Here is a 19,258-nt window from a genome sequence, read left to right on the forward strand (position 1 = left end):
CACAAACTTTTAGATTTTCAAACTAGACTAATAATTATCTCATAAGTTTGAGCTAATATTAAGTTTGATCTAATACATTTTTCAAAATATATTAATTATAAATATTGACCAGCCTATTGAAAATGTCGAATTACATGTGACAAGCATATCATTATTTAATTACTTTATGCGCCAAGGAGCATAGAAATGGCAAGTTAAATAAAATAGTGGTAAAAATTGCAGACATTTCTAGCGCTTTACAATTGCAGACATCTCTATTCCCTCCTTCACTGAGACTATGCGGCATAGCTACACCATATGTGTTGTTTACTACAACAGCGTTTCCGAATTGAATGGTCGTACAGTATTTTGCACGAGAATATATATGTGGCAAGTTCTTTGTGCTGTTCAATTTCATATGTTACGCTGTACATGTGATAAAAGCATATTATTAAGATGAATTTATATGAAATTTCTTTTTACTTGTCTTACAAAATTCCAACTACATATAGATATTTATAGATGCACAAACTTTTGGACTTTCAAACTAGACTAATAATTATTTCATAAGTTTGTGCTAATATTAAGTTTGATCTAATACATCTTTCAAAATATATTAATTATAAATATTGACCAGCCTATTGAAAATGTCGAATTACATGTGACAAGCATATCATCGTTTAATTACTTTATGCGCCAAGGAACATAGAAATGGTAAGTTAAATAAAAATAGTTGTAAAAATTGCAGACATTTCTAGCGCTTCAAAAATTGCAGACATTTCTAGCGCTTCAAAAATTGCAGACATCTCTGTTTCCTCTTTCACTGAGACCATGCGACATAGCTACACCATATGTGTTGTTTACTACAACAGTGTTTCCCAATTGAATGGATGTATAGTATTTTGCACGACAATATATATGTGGCAAGTTCTATGTGCTGTTCAATTTCATATATTACTATGTTCATGGGATAAAAGCATATTATTAAGATGAATTTCTATGAAATTTCTTTTTACTTGTCTTACAAAATTTCAACTACATATAGTTATTTATAGATGAACAAACTTTTAAACTTTCAAACTAGCCTAATAATTATCCAATAAGTTTGTGCTAATATTCAGTTTGAGCTAATACATCTTTCAAAACATATTAATTATAAATATTGACCAGCCTATTGAAAATGTCGAATTACATGTGACAAGTATATCATTGTTTAATTACTTTATGCGCCAAGGAACATAAAAATGACAAGTTAAAAAAATAGTTGTAAAATTGCAGACATCTCTAGCGATTCAAAATTGCAAGCATCTCTGTTTCTTCCTTCACTGAGACCATGCGGCATAGCTACACCATATGTGTTGTTTACTACAACAGCGTTTCCCAATTGAATAGTTGTACAATATTTTGCACGAAAATATATATGTGACAAGTTCTTTGTGCTGTTCAATTTCATATGTTACTCTATAAATGGGATAAAAGCATATTATTAAGATGAATTTCTATGAAATTTCTTTTTACTTGTCTTACAAAATTCCAACTACATATAGATATTTATAGATGCACAAACTTTTAGACTTTCAAACTAGACTAATAATTATCTCATAAGTTTGTGCTAATATTAAGTTTGATCTAATACATCTTTCAAAATATATTAATTATAAATATTGACCAGCCTATTGAAAATGTCGTATTACATGTGACTAGCATATCATCGTTTAATTACTTTATGCGCCAAGGAGCATAGAAATGGCAAGTTAAATAAAATACTTGTAAAAATTGCATTCGTTTCTAGTGCTTCAAAAATTGCAGACATCTCTGTTCTCTCTTTCACTGAGACCATGCACCATAGCTACACCATATGTGTTGTTTACTACAACAACGTTTCCCAATTGAATATTTGTACAATATTTTGCACGAGAATATATATATATATATATATGTGGCAAGTTCTATGTGCTGTTCAATTTCATATGTTACTCTATAAATAGGATAAAAGCATATTATTAAGATGAATTTCTATGAAACTTTTTTTTACTTGTCTTACAAAATTTCAACTACATATAGGTATTTATAGATGCACAAACTTTTAGACTTTCAAACTAGCCTAATAATTATCTCATAAGTTTGTGCTAATATTAAGTTTGATCTAATACATCTTTCAAAACATATTAAATATAAATATTGACAGCCTATTGAAAATGTCAAATTACACTTGACAAGCATATCATAGTTTAATTACTTTATGTACCAAGGAGCATAGAAATGGCAAGTTAAATAAAATAGTTGTAAAAATTGCAGACATCTCTAGCGCTTCAAAAATTGCACACATCTCTGTTTCCTCTTTCACTGAGACCATGCGGCATAGTTACACCATATGTGTTGTTTACTACAACAGCGTTTAGCAATTGAATGGTTGTACAATATTTTGCACGAGAATATATTTGTGGCAAGTTCTTTGTGCTGTTCAATTTCATATGTTACTCTGTACATGGGATAAAATCATATTATTAAGATGAATTTCTATGAAATTTCTTTTTACTTGTCTGACAAAATTCCAACTATATATAGGTATTTATAGATGCACAAACTTTTAGTCTTTCAAACTAACCTAATAATTATCAACTGGTTCAGCTTTCCTAATACCCAGACATGAAGGATCAGTTTGTCAGTTGCATTAGAAGAACTATGATAACCAGAAGAATAATGCTTTTATTTCAAAATTAGCAGCAAGTATGATAAACTACCAGGTGTCACCAACCCAAAAGAAAAGGAAAAGCAAAAATGATTACAGAGATAACCCACGGTTGAAGATTTAGTTTCCTATTCTATTTTTATTCTTGTGTTCCATGTGCAAGGTATAGAAAATCTAAAATGATGCATATGTCACTCCAATTTTGTTTGCCTCCAAAAAGTTATATTTGATATCAACGTCAACACAATTTTCAGTCTGTTCACATTTCAAATAAGAAAGTAACCATCATAAGCATTTAAACATAACTTAGTTTCTTCTTTCTCCAACTTGTGTAAATCTGTTCTTTTTCCTCTGAACAGATTCATTCACAACCAACAATGTCAAACCCACACATCCAAGCACAACAATATCAACAACGCACTTTTTGGTAAGACTTTTTCTTGGAAAGTTTTGGAGGATATGCAAAAATTTTACCTTAAGCTGATGACCTTTCTTGCAGCTATACCCACCCAAATTCGAGTTAATCAATATAGCAATGACCGTGTTGTATAATAATGAAACTTTTTTTTAACCAAAATTACTGCTATTTGCTCCTCTTATGTTTATTTGTTTACATAGTATATATGATATCCTGGGTATACATAGTACAAGGGTGGTAGTTGTTGTAGAATGATGCATGTGCCACTCCAATTTTACAAGTGGTTTTACCTGAAGAATCAAAGTTAGCATCATCAGTGTTGGTATGCATGCATCTCCATGTTATTGCCAGCCTCTACAAAGTCAATAGGAATACCACAAACCTGTGATAATTTGGACAGTGTTAATTTTGATTCTTTAAAATATTGAATTTAAATTTAAAAGTTAACAATTCTTACCAGAATATCCACATTGTTCAAGCCGGGCTGAGATCTTAGTCCCTGAAATATGTTAATGAAATTTCAGCGATGGTGGTAAGAATCGCATCCAATTATAATATGGTAATGAGTATGTTGAGAATAGTAAATGGTGGTAAGAATCATATCATTCAGTTTTGCTTTTTGTATAAACCTAGTAAATAGTTTTCCATTTAGTTGCCCTAATATCAATATGCAGTTTGGTTATTCTTGAGTTGCTTGACATTTCTTTATTTTGTTTCATCAGTTAATCAATATAGCAATGACCGTGTTGTATAATAATGAAACTTTTTTTGACCAAAATTACTGCTATATGCTCCTCTTATGTAACTTTGTTTACATAGTATATGATATCCTGGGTATACACAGTATAAGGGTGGTAGTTGTTGTAGAATGATACATGTGGTCACTCCAATTTTGTTTCCCTCCAAATAGTTATATTTGACTTCAGCATCAACACAATTTTCAGCCTGTGCACATTTCAAATAAGAAAGTAACCATCATAAGCATTTAAACATAACTTAGTTTCTTCTTTCTCTAACTTGTGTAACTCTGTTCTTTTTCCTCTGAATGGATTCACTCTTGTCCAACAATGTCAAACCCATACATCCAAGCACAACAACATCAACAATGCACTTTTTGGTAAGACTTTTTCTTGAAAAGTTTTGGAGGATATGCAGAAATTTTACCTTAAGCGATGACCTTTTTTGTAGCTATACCCACACAAATTCGAGTTAATCAATATAGCAATGACCGTGTTGTATAATAATAAAACTTTTTTTTACCAAAATTACTACTATATGCTCCTCTTATGTTACTTTGTTTACATAGTATATGATATCCTGGATATACATAGTACAAGGGTGGTAGTTGCTGTAGAATGATGCATGTGTCACTCCAATTTTACAAGTGGTTTTACCTGCAGAATGAAAATTAGCATCATCAGTGTTGGAATGCATGTGTTTCCATGTTATTGCCAGCCTCCACAAAGTCAATAGGAATACCACAAACCTGTAATATTTGGACAATGTTAATTTTGATTCTTTACAATATTGAATTTAAATTTAAAAGTTAACAATTCTTACCAGAATATCCACATTGTTCAAGCCGAGCTGAGATCTTAGCCCCTGAAATATGTTAATGAAATTTTAGTGATGGTGGTAAGAATCGCATCCAATTATAATATGGTAATGAGTATGTTGAGAATAGTAAATGGTGGTAAGAATCATATCATTCAGTTTTGCTTTTTGTATAAACCTAGTAAATAGTTTTCCAATTTAGTTACCCTAATATCAATATGCAGTTTGGTTATTCTTGAGTTGCTTGACATTTCTTCATTTTGTTTCATCAGTTAATCAATATAGCAATGACCGTGTTGTATAATAATGAAACTTCTTTTGACCAAAATTACTGTTATCTGCTCCTCTTATGTAACTTTGTTTACATAGTATATGATATCCTGGGTATACACAGTACAAGGGTGGTAGTTGTTGTAGAATGATGCATGTGTCACTCCAATTTTGTTTCCCTCCAAATAGTTATATTTGACTTCAGCATCAACACAATTTTCAGCCTGTGCACATTTCAAATAAGAAAGTAACCATCATAAGCATTTAAACATAACTTAGTTTCTTCTTTCTCCAACTTGTGTAACTCTGTTCTTTTTCCTCTGAACATATTCACTCTCGACCAACAATGTCAAACCCATACATCCTAGCACAACAACATCAACAACGCACTATTTGGTAAGACTTTTTCTTGGGAAGTTTTGGAGGATATGCAGAAATTTTACCTTAAGCTGATGACCTTTCTTGCAGCTATACCCACCCAAATTCGAGTTAATCAATATAGCAATGACCGTGTTGTATAATAATGAAACTTCTTTTGACCAAAATTACTACTATCTGCTCCTCTTATGTTATTTTGTTTACATAGTATATGATATCCTGGGTATACATAGTACAAGGGTGGTAGTTGCTGTAGAATGATGCGTATGTCACTCCAATTTTGTTACTTTATTCTGTTTCATCAGTTAATCAATATAGCAATAATTGTGTTGTATAATAATGAAACTTTTTTTGACCAAAATTACTGCTATATGTTCCTCTTATGTTACTTTGTTTACATAGTATATGATATCCTGGGTATATACAGTACAAGGGTGGTAGTTGCTGTAGAATGATGCATGTGTCACTCCAATTTTGTTTGACTCCAAATAGTTATATTTGACTTTAGCATCAACACAATTTTCAGCATGTTCACATTTCAAATAAGAAAGTAACCATCATAAACATTTAACATAACTTAGTTTATTCTTTTTCCAACTTGTGTAACTCTGTTCTTTTTCCTGTGAACATATTCACTCCCAACCAACAATGTCAAACCCACACATTCAAGCACAACAACATCAACAACACACTTTTTGGTAAGACTTTTTCTTGGGAAGTTTTGGAGGATATGCAGATATTTTATATTAAGCTGATTCCAGGACCTTTCTTGCAGCAATACCCATACAAATTTGAGCATTGAAATTTCACACGGTATAAATGCATTTTTTAGTCTTCAAATATAACTACGGATTTTGATCTTTAAATAATAAGATTACAATTTTCGTCTTCAAATTTTAAATATTTTTGGCACTTTTGATCCTTCCATTAATTTTAACATTAAAATTATTGAAAATTTCAAATTAAAGTAGAAAAAATTACTATTTTTCTTTCATTTTGTAGTGTTTTTCAAATCAAAATTCGATGCAATATCTGATGACAAAAAATGCAACTATCCCTACTTCACATCCTATGAAAATTTTAGAATTAATTACATTTTGCCATTCCAATCATGATTATTTTTAGATTTTGGCATGTAATTTTTTTTTTTGGTGAATTATTATCTAAACTTAATGAAATTTTGTACTTTGTCAGTTTTTTTTATCAAAAAAATATTACATACAATGCACGTAATATTCAAATGTTATGTAATTTGATATTTTTCAAATATACACATCATATGATATTCTTTCGACAAAAAATGGTCATATATAACAAATTTTGCAAATTTCGCAAAATTAATATGGCCAATTGACATAAAAAGAAAATTTAGATGCCAAAGTGTAAAAACAAATATAATTCGAATGGCAAAATAGAATTTACCCAAAATTTTAATAAGATAAAAATGCGTTTTTTGCCAAATTTTTCTAATATTCTAACATAATTGGGGTTGAAGGGGGGGGGGGTGTTCTGTTATATAACATATATATCATGTTTTGTTATATCTAATTAGGAAAATACAATTAAGTATTGTATTAGTTTTGTAGAATTAGGAAAATTCAAATAACTGGCTGTCAAGATATGAATGAAAACTTATCCCAAGATTTGCATTATATAAATTTTTAAACAATTATCAAAATTAAGAAAGGAAAATGAATTTAAGGATTTCACCACTAAAACAAAAAATGGTAACAGGTGGAGATATATATATTTTCTGCAGATGGCTTCAGTTTTAACAATTATTTGGCTTAGCCTCTCAATTTCAAGATCCCACCACAAGAAATTATGTTAATTTCTAGGAAAAATAGGAAGGAGAGTAAATTTGTTGGTATTGTGATTTCAAAATTTACGTTAGAAATGCAATATTTTCTTGATAAATTAGAAATAAATTTAATGTTACAAAGCTTGAAAGCTGGTCTTGGCAAAAAATTGAAGAAGTTGCCGTCAATTAATATTTACTAATATATATTTTTGTTAGTAAAATTTCTAGCAAATTAGCAATAAAAAAGCTCAATACTAAAATCAAGAACGAGCTAATTATCAAGTAAATATTTTTCTACTAAGTTTGAACTAACGTAACTTAGCAACAAATTTCACTATTTTGCACAGAATTTGTGCTTTTGTTTATAACATTATATCTTGTAGTGTCCCTCATATCTTGAACTCAACAGTGAAAGATTTCATGAGAAAGACCAGAAAGCAAAGATTCCAAAGCTTTCGAGCATTCTAGTATAGATGAATTCCACTTGTCATATATGTTTTATACAAGAAAATAGGATTAAATCCAATTTACTCTCTTATGATATGTAAAGTGTGTAAAGAAATTCTTATAAGAAAATAATCAATTAGCAAATTATATTTTATGTTTTGGAAAACAAAGCAAATTTGAAATTACCCTTATCAATGGTTTAAATAAAGGGATAATTTGCTCATTTTTCAAAACACGCGATTGTATTTGCTTTATTTTTTTTTTACAGATTTTTTTTGTTCATTTCTTATGTAGTATGAGGTAAATTGTGTGTTTTTTCCTAAGAAAATAATATGTATTACTATTAATTATTTATGCAACTTTAATATTGTATATATATTCTGTGAATATTTATACTCATTTGCATACCGTATATGGTAATGTGTATATAAATGCATTGATGTGCACAAGAGCAGCATTCTCTCACCTTTTTGGATGGAATGGAATAAGCTATTCTCCACACAATAAGAGAAGTTGAACTTAGTTCCTTCTTTCTCCAACTTGTGTAACTTATTCTTTTTCCTCTGAATAGATTCACTCCCAACCAATAATATCAAACCCACACATCCAAGCACAACAACATCAACAATGCACTTTTCGATAAAACTTTTTCTTAGGAAGTTTTAGAGGATATGCAGATATTTTACCTTAAGCTGATTGCAGGACCTTTCTTGCAGCAATACCCACATAAATTTGAGCATTGAAATTTTACAATGTACTTTATCAACCTTCTCCCTTCAGCTTATTTGACTGGAAAAAAGGTTTGAGACTTTACTACCTGAAAATTAGGCTGTGGAACTGAGTTTGAGAATGACAGAAGAAAGAAGGAAAAATGAGGGGGTTAAAAACCACCGTAAAGAAGATGAGAGGTTAAAGAAGAAGAAGAAAGAAGAAAAAGAAAGAAAGAAAAAGACAGCTTGTTAAATATTTTCGCTGGGCTTCGATTATTAAGGTGTGTTGTGGTGGAAATTTTGGACCGCCAACTCGGGCTCACAGAGCTTACCTTCTTGGTTTAAAAAGCGCGTTTGGGATGTCAAAAAATAAATTTGCAAGTCTACTCCAAACATTCCCAGCCCACTTTCTTTCTTTCTTTATTTTCTTTATTTTTTTTGTCTTTGTTTATTAATTATTTTTTAATTTGAAGTAATAATTGATACTTCATTAATATATAATTAGCTCTTAATATTAATTAATTATTATTTTAGTATTTACTTATAATTTTTTATTATTATTTACTGATTTATCAATTATATTTAATAGATAATATTATTAGTTTTTTAATAATTAATAAATATAATTATTACTTAAATATGACTTATAATATTAAATTGGGATAAAAGCATATTATTAAGATGAAGTGCTATGAAATTTCTTTTTACTTGTCTTACAAAATTCCAACTACATATAGGTATTTATAGATGCACAAACTTTTAGACATTCAAACTAGCCTAATAATTATCTCATAAGCTTGTGCTAATATCCAGTTTGATCTAATACATCTTTCAAAATATATTAATTATAAATATTGACCAGCCTATTGAAATTGTCAAATTACATGTGACAAGCATATCATCGTTTAATTAGTTTATGCGCTAAAGAACATAGAAATGGCAAGTTAAATAAAATAGTCGTAAAAATTGCAGACATCTCTAGCGTTTCAAAATTGCAGACATCTCAGTTTCCTCCTTCACTAAAACTATGCGGCATAGCTACATCATATGTGTTGTTACTACAACAGCATTTTCGAATTGAATGGTTGTACAATATTTTGCACGAGAAGATATATGTGGCAAGTTCTTTGTGCTGTTCAAGTTCATATATTACTCTGTACATGGGATAAAAGCATATTATTAAGATGAATTTCTATGAAATTTCTTTTTACTTGTCTTACAAAATTCCAACTACATATAGATATTTATAGATGCACAAACTTTTAGACTTTCAAACTAGACAAATAATTATCTCATAAGTTTGTGCTAATATTAAGTTTGATCTAATACATCTTTCAAAATATATTAATTATAAATATTGACCAGCCTATTGAAAATGTCGAATTACATGTGACAAGCATATCATCGTTTAATTACTTTATGCGCCAAGGAGCATAGAAATGACAAGTTAAATAAAATAGTTTTAAAAATTGCAGACATTTCTAGCGCTTCAAAATTGCAGACATCTCTATTTCCTCCTTCACTGAGACTATGCGGCATAGCTACACCATATGAGTATGTTGAGAATAGTAAATGGTGGTAAGAATCATATCATTCAGTTTTGCTTTTTGTATAAACCTAGTAAATAGTTTTTCAATTTAGTTACCCTAATATCAATATGCAGTTTGGTTATTCTTGAGTTGCTTGACATTTTTTTATTCTGTTTCATCAGTTAATCAATATAGCAATGACAGTTTTGTATCTTAATGAATTTTTTTTTGACCAAAATTACTGCAATCTGCTCCTCTTATCAATGTAGCAATGACAGTGTTATATTTGACTTCATCAACACAATTTTCGACATGTTTACATTTTAAATAAGAAAGTAACCATCATAAGCATTTAAACTGAGGAGAGGTTAAAGAAGAAGAAGAAATAGGAAAAAGAAAGAAAGAAAAAGACAGCCCACTTTCTTTCTTTCTTTCTTTTATTTATTTATTTTTATTTTTTTAGTTTTTGTTTATTAATTATTTCAATAATTGATGCTTAATTAATATATAATTAGCGCTTAATATTAATTACTTATTATTTTAGTATTTACTTATAATTTTTTATTATTATTTACTGATTTATCAATTGTTTTTAATAGATTATATTATTAGTTTTTTAATAATTAATAAATATAATTATTACTTAAATATGACTTATAATATCAAATTGTGTAAAAGGATAAAAAGCATATTATTAAGATGAATTTCTATGAATTTTTTTTTTCTTGTCTTACAAAATTCCAACTCATATAGGTATTTATAGATACACAACTTTCAAACATAATATTAAGATGAATTTCTATGAAAAAAATTTTTTCTTGTCTTACAAAATTCCAACTACATATAGGTATTTATAGATGCACAACTTTCAGACTAGCCCAAGAATTATCTCATAAGTTTGTGCTAATATCCAGTTTGATCTAATACATTTTTCAAAACATATTAATCACAAATATTGACCAGCCTATTGAAAATATCAAATTACATGTGACAAGCATATCATCCTTTAATTACTTTATGCGCCAAGGAACATAGAAATGGCAAGTTAAATAAAATAGTCGTAAAAATTGCAGACATCTCTAGCACTTCAAAATTGCAGACATCTCTGTTTCCTCCTTCACTGAGACTATGCGGCATAGCTACACCATATGTGTTGTTTACTACAACAGCATTTCCGAATTGAATGGTCGTACAGTATTTTGCACGAGAATATATATGTGGCAAGTTTTTTGTGCTGTTCAATTTCATATATTATTCTGTACATGGTATAAAAGCATTTTATTAAGATGAATTTCTATGAAATTTCTTTTTACTTGTCTTACAAAATTCCAACTACATATAGATATTTATAGATGCACAAACTTTTAGACTTTCAAACTAGACTAATAATTATCTCATATTTGTGCTAATATTAAGTTTGATCTAATACATTTTTCAAAATATATTAATTATAAATATTGACCAGTCTATTGAAAATGTCGAATTACATATGACAAACATATCATCGTTTAATTACTTTATGCGCCAAGGAGCATAGAAATGGCAAGTTAAATAAAATAGTTGTAAAAATTGCAGACATTTCTAACGCTTCAAAAATTGCAGACATCTCTGTTTCCTCTTACACTGAGACCATGCGGCATAGCTACACCGTATGTGTTGTTTACAACAACAGTGTTTCCCAATTGAATGGATGTATAGTATTTTGCATGACAATATATATGTGGCAAGTTCTATGTGCTGTTCAATTTCATATGTTACTCTGTACATGGGATAAAAGCATATTATTAAGATGAATTTTTATGAAATTTCTTTTTACTTGTCTTAACAAAATTTCAACTATATATAGGTATTTATAGATGAACAAACTTTTAAACTTTCAAACTAGCCTAATAATTATCCAATAAGTTTGAGCTAATACATCTTTGAAAATATATTACTCATAAATATTGACCAGCCTATTGAAAATGTCAAATTACATGTAACAAGCATATCATCGTTTAATTGCTTTATGTGTCAAGGAACATAGAAATGGCAAGTTAAATAAATTAGTCGTAAAAATTGCAGACATCTCTAGCGCTTCAAAATTGCAGACATCTCTGTTTCCTCCTTCACTGAGACTATGCGGCATAGCTACACCATATGTGTTGTTTAATACAACAGCATTTCCGAATTGAATGGTTGTACAGTATTTTGCACGAGAATATATATGTGGCAACTTTTTTGTGCTATTCAATTTCATATATTATTCTGTACATGGGATAAAAGCATTTTATTAAGATGAATTTCTATGAAATTTCTTTTTACTTGTCTTACAAAATTCCAACTACATATAGATATTTATAGATGCACAAACTTTTAGACTTTCAAACTAGACTAATAATTATCTCATAAGTTTGTGCTAATATTAAGTTTGATCTAATACATTTTTTAAAATATATTAATTATAAATATTGACCACCCTATTGAAAATGTCGAATTACATATGACAAACATATCATCGTTTAATTACATTATGCGCCAAGGAGCATAGAAATGGCAAGTTAAATAAAATAGTTGTAAAAATTTCAGACATTTCTAACGCTTCAAAAATTGCAGACATCTCTGTTTCCTCTTTCACTGAGACCATGCGGCATAGCTACACCGTATGTGTTGTTTACTACAACAGTGTTTCCCAATTGAATGGATGTATAGTATTTTGCACGACAATATATATGTGGCAAGTTTTATGTGCTGTTCAATTTCATATGTTACTCTGTAAATGAGATAAAAGCATATTATTAAAATGAATTTATATGAAATTTCTTTTTACTCGTCTTAAAAAAATTTCAACTACATATAGGTATTTACAGATGAACAAACTTTTAAACTTTCAAACTAGCCTAATAATTATCCAATAATTTTGTGCTAATATTCAGTTTGAGCTAATACATCTTTCAAAATATATTACTTATAAATATTGACCAACCTATTGAAAATGTCAAATTACATGTAACAAGCATATCATCATTTAATTGCTTTATGTGTCAAGGAATATAGAAATGACAAGTTAAATAAAATAGTTGTAAAAATTGCAGACAAGTCTAGCGCTTCAAAATTGCAGACATCTCTGTTTCCTCCTTCACTGAGGCTATGCGCATAGCTACACCATGTGTTGTTTACTACAACAACATTTTCGAATTGAATGGTTATACAGTATTTTGCACGAGAATATATATGTGGTAAGTTCTTTGTGTTGTTCAATTTGATATGTTACTCTGTACATGGGATAAAAGCATATTATTAAGATGAATTTCTATAAAATTTCTTTTTACTTGTCTTAACAAAATTTCAACTACATATAGATATTTATAGATGCACAAACTTTTAGACTTTCAAACTAGACTAATAATTATCTCATAAGTTTGTGCTAATCTTAAATTTGATCTAATACATCTTTCAAAATATATTAATTATAAATATTGACCAACCTATTGAAAATGTCGAATTACATGTGACAAGCATATCATCGTTTAATTACTTTATGCGCCAAGGAGCATAGAAATGACAAGTTAAATAAAATAGTTGTAAAAATTGCAAACATTTCTAGCACTTCAAAATTGCAGACGTCTCTATTTCCTCCTTCACTGAGACTTTGCGTCATAGCTACACCATATGAGTATGTTGAGAATAGTAAATGGTGGTAAGAATCATATCATTCAGTTTTGCTTTTTGTATAAACCTAGTAAATAGTTTTCCAATTTAGTTACCCTAATATCAATATGCAGTTTGGTTATTCTTGAGTTGCTTGACATTTTTTTATTCTGTTTCATCAGTTAATCAATACAGCAATGACAGTGTTGTATAATAATGAACTTTTAGACTTTCAAACTAGATGCACAAACTTTTAGACTTTCAAACTAGCTTAATAATTATCTCATAAGTTTGTGCTAATATTAAATTTGATCTAATACATCTTTCAAAATATATTAATTATAAATATTGACCAACCTATTGAAAATGTCGAATTACATGTGACAAGCATATCATCGTTTAATTAGTTTATGCGCCAAGGAACATAGAAATGACAAGTTAAATAAAATAGTTGTAAAAATTGCTGACATCTCTAGCGCTTCAAAAATTGCAGACATCTTTGTTTCCTCTTTCACTGAGACTATGCGGCATAGCTACACCATATGTGCTGTTTACTACAACAGTGTTTCCCAATTGAATGGTTGTATAGTATTTTGCACGACATTATATATGTGGCAAGTTCTATGTGCTGTTCAATTTCATATGTTACTCTGTACATGGAATAAAAGCATACTATTAAGATGAATTTCAAAGAAATTTCTTTTTACTTGTCTTACAAAATTTCAACTACTTATTGGTATTTATAGATGAACAAACTTTTAAACTTTCAAACTAGCCTAATAATTATCTCATAAGTTTGTGCTAATATTAAGTTTGATCTAATACATCTTTCAAAACATATTAATTATAAATATTGACCAGCCTTATGAAAATGTTAAATTACATGTGACAAGCATATCATCGTTTAATTACTTTATGCATCCAATTATAATATGGTAATGAGTATGTTGAGAATAGTAAATGGTGGTAAGAATCATATCATTCAGTTTTGCTTTTTGTATAAACCTAGTAAATAGTTTTCCAATTTAGTTACCCTAATATCAATATGCAGTTTGGTTATTCTTGAGTTGCTTGATATTTCTTTATTCGGTTTCATCAGTTAATCAATATAGCAATGACCGTGTTGTATAATAATGAAACTTCTTTTGACCAAAATTACTGCTATCTGCTCCTCTTATGTAACTTTGTTTACATAGTATATGATATCCTGGGTATACATAGTACAAGGGTGGTAGTTGTTGTAGAATGATGCATGTGTCACTCCAATTTTGTTTCCCTCCAAATAGTTATATTTGACTTCAGCATCAACACAATTTTCAGCCTGTGCACATTTCAAATAAGAAAGTAACCATCATAAGCATTTAAACATAACTTAGTTTCTTCTTTCTCCAACTTGTGTAACTCTGTTCTTTTTCCTCTGAACATATTCACTCTCGACCAACAACGTCAAACCCATACATCCAAGCACAACAACATCAACAACGCACTATTTGGTAAGACTTTTTCTTGGGAAATTTTGGAGGATATGCAGAAATTTTACCTTAAGCTGATGACCTTTCTTGCAGCTATACCCACCCAAATTCGAGTTAATCTATATAGCAATGACCGTGTTGTATAATAATGAAACTTCTTTTAACCAAAATTACTACTATCTGCTCCTCTTATGTTACTTTGTTTACATAGTATATGATATCCTGGGTATACACAATACAAGGGTGGTAGTTGCTGTAGAATGATGCATATGTCACTCCAATTTTGTTACTTTATTCTGTTTCATCAGTTAATCAATATAGCAATAATTGTGTTGTATAATAATGAAACTTTTTTTTACCAAAATTACTGCTATCTATTCCTCTTATGTTACTTTGTTTAAATAGTATATGATATCCTGGGTATACACAGTACAAGGGTGGTAGTTGCTGTAGAATGATGCATGTGTCACTCCAATTTTACAAGTGGTTTTACCTGAAGAATCAAAGTTAGCATCATCAGTGATGGTATGCATGCGTCTCCATGTTATTGCCAGCCTCCACAAAGTCAATAGGAATACCACAAACCTGTGATAATTTGGACAATGTTAATTTTGATTCTTTAAAATATTGAATTTAAATTTAAAAGTTAACAATTCTTACCAGAATATCCACATTGTTCAAGCCGGGCTGAGATCTTAGTCCCTGAAATATGTTAATGAAATTTTAGTGATGGTGGTATGAATCGCATCCAATTATAATATGGTAATGAGTATGTTGAGAATAGTAAATGGTGGTAAGAATCATATCATTCAGTTTTGCTTTTTGTATAAACCTAGTAAATAGTTTTCCAATTTAGTTACCCTAATATCAATATGCAGTGTGGTTATTCTTGAGTTGCTTGACATTTCTTTATTCTGTTTCATCAGTTAATCAATATAGCAATGACCGTGTTGTATAATAATGAAACTTTTTTTGACCAAAATTACTGCTATCTGCTCCTCTTATGTAACTTTGTTTTCATAGTATATGATATCTTGGGTATACACAGTACAAGGGTGGTAGTTGTTGTAGAATGATGCATGTGTCCCTCCAATTTTGTTTCCCTCCAAATAGTTATATTTGACTTCAGCATCAACACAATTTTCAGCCTGTGCTCATTTCAAAATTTATTATTGTGTACCCGTTTAATTACCCATGCAGGAGAACTTTCCATCATATTTTGACATCTATTTATCATTTCTCTAAGTATTAATATACATTTATTTTCCAGAATGCAACAAACCTAAAAGTTATTTATCTATTTTTGTCTTTATCTCGTGCAATACTTACCAAAGCTTCAAGAAAACCTGCTGTACCATAATGGTGATCAAGAGGCACTCAAAAAGCCTAATTCGTCAATATAACTCAGTTACTGAAACACCTGACATAATGCTTCCATGTATCAGGGGGTAAGAATTTCTCTTGGTCCACGATATTTTCAGTTTCAGTTGAAGAAAAATTGGATGAAAAATCTGCAAACGGAAGGGACAAAACTAGCTCCAGGGTATTTTCCTGACGGAACGCATATGCAATAACTTTGTCCAATAGAACGAGGCATCATTAGAAATTCAGCCCCTTTTGGAGTTTAGAACCAGTTCAACTAGTAAAAGCTAAGAATTATGGATTCCTACGTCTAAAATCTTTTGAACTGAAAATACACGACAATTCCAGAAGTTCCAGTTTTAATTGGGTACAAAAGAAAATAGAGAATATAGAATTACACCAGAAAACTTGTTTTTTGGTGCTCGAAAATTTTGTTGCTTGATTGTCTGCATTAGGCTGTTCTCAGTGGAGGTGAAACCAATATGACGCCATCCCCTCGGACGAATAGAAAAGGCACCGTACGCCTTGTAGTCTGGATTGACAATCAATGTCAGAAATAACATACAGATAAAACTTATTACAGTCAGAATTTGAAGTAAATACTAGCTCCAACTTAGTTATTCAACTGAAGATGTTAGTCTGCATATTCAAAACAGTAGCATTAGCACAGCCTTCAGGATAAGATAGGGATCTAAGGGGAGAGGAAACTGGAAGAATCCCAATCCTCTCTTTCCTGCTGTGGACCAAACAGAACCTGGTCTCAAGGAAAACCTTGATTCTTTGTTGTTAACATATAGGGTCATGCGGTCTTTGTCATAATATGATGCTCCTTATATTTGTTTCCAAGTGACCAAAAAAATGTCAATCCTCAAATATGGAATTGTTCACAACTCAACCAAGCTTGATTTAGTGCGACAATTATCATGAGCTTAACTTTCTGTCTGGTATGACCCAACTTCATGCGGCATAAATTAATAACTGGATATTGCCCAGTCATCTTAGCCAAAACACAACTGGTATCTAGTGACCTAGGGACACTACTTCATTATATGCTTGAAGGAGATACAAACAAAAGAACCGGAGAAAAGTAACAGTTATCTTATGGCATTATAGCATACCCTGACAATTTCCTCGTATGTCTCGTCGTCAATCTCCAAAGTTGTAACAATTTCTTCGACATCACCCAGAATCATATTTAAATGCTGATCATAAGCCTGCCAACATGATATCATAATAAGTGGAAGGGCATTGCAAGAAGGAAAGAAAATTATTAAAAGTTGCATACAGAGTACACTTGTTAACAACATTGAAGAACAAAACATATTGGTGAAGACTATAACACAATCCGTTAATTACAGCAACCAAATATATAATTATACTCAGCGTTTGTTCATTCACATATATATATCAATGAGTACCACTGAGGCCATGTAGGATAGCTGGCAGACCTATCATACAAATCAACAGCTCTGATGAATGTTTTACTTCATATCATATATTACAGAAACCAAATTACGGCTTCGTTAAAATATATTAGAGCTTTTATTACCTACTTGAACTTTGTCTTGGGACTATTTGAAGCATAACAGAACATGTTTCACCAGTTCAAGACACTTCTTTGTTCCAAAAAGAATCAATTGAACATAATTACCTGTGAATAAGAATTTAACAAAATGAATGAAGATAAATATCCAGCCATTTACTTAAATAGCACCTTCCTAATGCCAATTATTTCTTCTAATCCTGTTATGCTTTCTTTCCAGTTTTTCAGGTTTGCAATTTGGAGGTTGTAGTTTTTCACTATTTCATCATAAGTATAGATCTTAGTCAAATCCCTTAGTATATTCACATGTCCCCAAATACACTCCACAAAGGAAATGCTACATTCGCAGTGCAATAAATGTAACACGAATATAGTTGGAAGCACAAGCAAACTTTACAGACAATAATCACATTGTAAAGCACCATTAGCCAGTAGCCACACAATTCATTTTAAAAGATTTACTTTCTGTTGGGTGCTGACTGAAAGCCCTGAACAAACACCGAATGAGGTAGTTATTAGAAAATAAGAACAGCTGTGAATTACATAATTCATCGACGCGTATGTTGTGCTGTTGCAGCATTAGAATTAGAACAACAGGCAGGCACTTGAGGGACCGTAACTTTAGGCTACTCCAAAATAAAGCAAGAAGTCAGACGTTCCTTTCAAAGTTAATTGACTAAAACATTATCGACAATGAGCAGTTCCGAGAAAAGTTCTTTATAACTGATGAAAAAACAAAAAAGAAAATTTTACCGAAAAGAAGTAGGGGGAAAAAATCTACCAATCTAACAGGACTTCGACAAATCCCAATCAAGAAAAAGAACGAAACCTTCCCAAACCCTAACCCGCCCCTTATCATCCTTCATTTTCTGCACACCGAATTTCGCCTAATTTCGATGTTCCCCTACCTCAAAACCAAAATTCAGCTAATTACATGCAAGAAAAATAGCGCACACCCAAACACAAAAGAGATACAAACAGTCTCCGAAATATACATATATATGTGTAGAAAGAAAGAGAGAGAGAAGAAATAACAGACATGAAGCTTGCCGCGGAGCTCTCGGTCGTGGCGGAGTTTGACATAGATGCGCTCGTCGAGACTGAGACGAATGAGGTCCAACGGCTCCTTCACCGCGCTCTCCTCTTCGCTCGCCATTTCCTCTGCTTTCTCTCTCTGCCTTTACTTAGAAACTGAATCTTGATATCTTGCGAGTTTCGACCTCACGCCAAATATTCGGACCCCTTTCTTTTTTAAACTCTGCACCTTGACAGCCTTGACTGTCGAGAGCTTTGATCTTTTCTGTTTTTTGTTTTTTTTTAGAGATATTATATATATATATATATATATATATTATCATTATATATTATAATTATTTAAATATTTTTTAATCATAATTAATGTTAACATTGATGTATTTATTTATTTATTGAATTGAAGCAATCAAATTTTTTTATGAATTATTTATATTATAT

At 30.4% G+C, this 19,258-nt stretch overlaps 1 protein-coding gene across 1 annotated transcript; it reads right to left on the minus strand.

Annotated features, from left to right (window-relative positions):
* Positions 1-16,426: 16,426 nt before the first annotated feature.
* On the minus strand, positions 16,427-19,026 carry LOC105179579 (sm-like protein LSM3A). Its single transcript, XM_011103218.3, has 3 exons — positions 18,825-19,026; positions 17,361-17,456; positions 16,427-16,774 (listed from the first exon to the last, which is right to left on the minus strand). The coding sequence occupies exons 1-3, from the start codon at positions 18,939-18,941 to the stop codon at positions 16,694-16,696; spliced, it is 294 nt and encodes a 97-aa protein (XP_011101520.1). The 5' UTR covers positions 18,942-19,026; the 3' UTR covers positions 16,427-16,693.
* Positions 19,027-19,258: the final 232 nt, after the last annotated feature.

Source organism: Sesamum indicum, linkage group LG2 (assembly GCF_026168435.1).
Source record: "Sesamum indicum cultivar Baizhima isolate 11 linkage group LG2, ASM2616843v1, whole genome shotgun sequence".
NCBI classification, from domain to species: Eukaryota; Viridiplantae; Streptophyta; class Magnoliopsida; order Lamiales; family Pedaliaceae; genus Sesamum; species Sesamum indicum.

Excerpts from the sequence above, each read along its gene's own strand:
- LOC105179579 (XM_011103218.3), bottom strand. The coding sequence starts at position 18,941 with ATGGCGAGCGAAGAGGAGAGCGCGGTGAAGGAGCCGTTGGACCTCATT. Across the intron at positions 17,457-18,824 it reads AGCTCCGCGGCAAGCTTCAT|GCTTATGATCAGCATTTAAA; the intron begins GTCTGTTATTTC and ends TCATGTTGGCAG. Across the intron at positions 16,775-17,360 it reads CATACGAGGAAATTGTCAGG|ACTACAAGGCGTACGGTGCC; the intron begins GTATGCTATAAT and ends TTGTCAATCCAG.